General features: G+C 27.9%; 1 protein-coding gene across 1 annotated transcript; it reads left to right on the forward strand.

The window, feature by feature from the left end:
• The first annotated feature begins 268 nt into the window (after window positions 1-268).
• Window positions 269-1,650, forward strand: LOC111682431 (odorant receptor 85c-like). The gene is made up of 4 exons (XM_023444390.2): window positions 269-1,044; window positions 1,123-1,324; window positions 1,382-1,537; window positions 1,591-1,650. The coding sequence occupies exons 1-4, from the start codon at window positions 269-271 to the stop codon at window positions 1,648-1,650; spliced, it is 1,194 nt and encodes a 397-aa protein (XP_023300158.2).
• The last annotated feature ends 830 nt before the right edge of the window (window positions 1,651-2,480 follow it).

The following is a 2,480-nucleotide window of genomic DNA, read 5'->3' on the forward strand; positions in this document are numbered from 1 at the left end:
CCTTACAAACTAACATGTCGATAAAATTTATCTGCAATTAAATTGTAAAAAAATGCTATTTAAATAATTATCTTACAAATTATTTGAAATTAGTTGCGATAATTATCGAAACCGCAAATATAAAAACAATTGCAATATTTGCAAAAAAACCTAAGAATAAAACTAAATAAAGTTTCATTAGAAACGGAATAATAACTTAATATTATTAAAAACATTTGACAAATTGGTTGTGTTATTTATTACAAGAGTTTAAAACGGCGAAAACAAAATGGTTTTAGATAAAACCATACCCCATATAGGAGAATTCACCAAGATTCCCATAAATCTCCTATTTGTAATGGGATTTTGTGTAATGCGCTGGAAACCAAACGAAAAGCCAAGCTGGTTTCAAATCCTATTAGTAGGTGTTCTGATGTTTCATTTAGTAGTGGATATTATGGGTATGTTAGCCTACTTGATCTTTGAATCTTTGGAAACATCATTGGAAAAAACAGCCTATATTATATATAGCGCATTTGCTGGAAATTCTCTTATTAAATTAGCCTGTTGTTTCTTTAATATAAAAAAATTACATCAGGGATTTAATATTTTAGAAAAATATTATCCCAAGACCGTGTTAGAAAGAAAAAATTATAAATTGGATGAACATTTAAGAACAATACGTAGATACAATGGCATGTTAACGATCTATCATTTGGCTGTGTCCAGTATGTTTAATTGGTTTACTTTGATACAAAGTGCAATTTTATACAATACAAATAAAAATAGTGATTTTCTTTACGCTCTACCATTTCCAATGGTGTACCTCTTTAATGTTAATACCGCTGTAGGCTATACATTTGCCTATGTCACTCAATGTACTGGATCGTATAGTGCTTCTTGTATGTTTCTTGGTTCTGATTTGCTGTTGATAACCTGTGTACACTTGATAAATATGAATTTCAAGTATTTGGCTAAAAGTATTAGAGAGTTTAAGCCTACGGGCACATTAAGTGATATGAAGAAACTAAAAGAATTCATTAGTTATCATAATGATATTTTAAAGTGAGTAATGAAATACTTAATTAAATAATTAATTAATTTATTAAAAATTTCTAATTTATTATTATTTTCTACTTTCAGTGCTGTTGAACTCATTGATGATACTTTTAATATATCAATATTTTTGAATTATATAGGAACTGTTACAATTATATGTTTACTTGGATTTCAATTGGTAGCTGGTACTGAATTTTTAGATTTAATAAAATTTCTCTCATTTCTTATATCGGTATTGACTCATGTCTATTTCATTTCAACATTTGGCACAGAAATGATGGGATTAGTAAGTTATTGAACAAAATTTAAAAGATTATCATAAAAAATACGTAATTTTTCATAGAGTTCTGATGTTAGCAATGCCTTTATGCATCATCCCTGGTATGATGGTCATATACAGTATCAACGCGTTTTAACAATACCCATTGCAAGGGGACAAAGGCCGGCTCATTTGAATGCTTTTAAATTTTTCATTATATCTATGGAAACTTTTAAATCGGTAAATATTAACTATTTACTTAAATATCTATACTAATATCTATTTACTTTTAGTTGGTCAGAATTTCTTATCAGTTTTTCACTTTAATCAAAACTCGTTATGATGAGGAATAATTTTGAACAATTAAATAAATTTAAAATAATTGAAATTTAATATAAATATTGTTATTGTAGTAAAATGCTTATGTAGTTTAGTAGTTTTTGATGTTGTAGAAACATAAATAAATTATGCATTAGAAATTAGATGAAAAATTACAGAATATATTGTGTAGTTTAATAATATGTGGAAATAAGTTCATATCATAAGTTCATAGAAATAGGGAACGTATTAGAGGTATGCGAACCTTACTTAAGTAAATTACAAATCAAACAAGTAGGAAAGTATAGTCGGGCATGACCCTACACCATGAGTATATTTAATTTTTTTTTTTTTTAAGAAACTTTTATGTTGAATATTAGCATAATTCCAAAATATTTAAGCAATTTATTGATAAAAAAACTAAAATTTCTAATTGAGGCTTTATATAGGTCAAATATGGGCCGATCCTCGGTAAATTTGGGAAAAGTATATATTTTTAAATAACAGTTATTTTTGTTGAGTTTTATTGCGATACAAATGGCTACAAGTCAATTTTAGACGTTTAAGACATTTTTGAAGGGGGGTTTGTATGGGGCTTAGGGTCAAATAAGGGCCAATCCTTACGAAAATCTGCAGTGTCATTTATACTTATATAAAACTTATTTGTGCCAATTTTTAAAGATATAATAGAATATTGGACGTAATTATGGCATAAAAAGTTCAAATCGGGAGGTAAGGTTGTATGGGGGCTAGGTGAAATAATGGACCGATTTGAACCATTTTCAATAGGCTTTGTCCCTGTGCCAAAAAGCATGCTTGGTTCAAATTTCATCAAATTATCTTGAAAATTGCGGCCTGTACCTTG

This window comes from Lucilia cuprina, chromosome 5, assembly GCF_022045245.1.
Source record: "Lucilia cuprina isolate Lc7/37 chromosome 5, ASM2204524v1, whole genome shotgun sequence".
Lineage (NCBI taxonomy): Eukaryota > Metazoa > Arthropoda > Insecta > Diptera > Calliphoridae > Lucilia > Lucilia cuprina.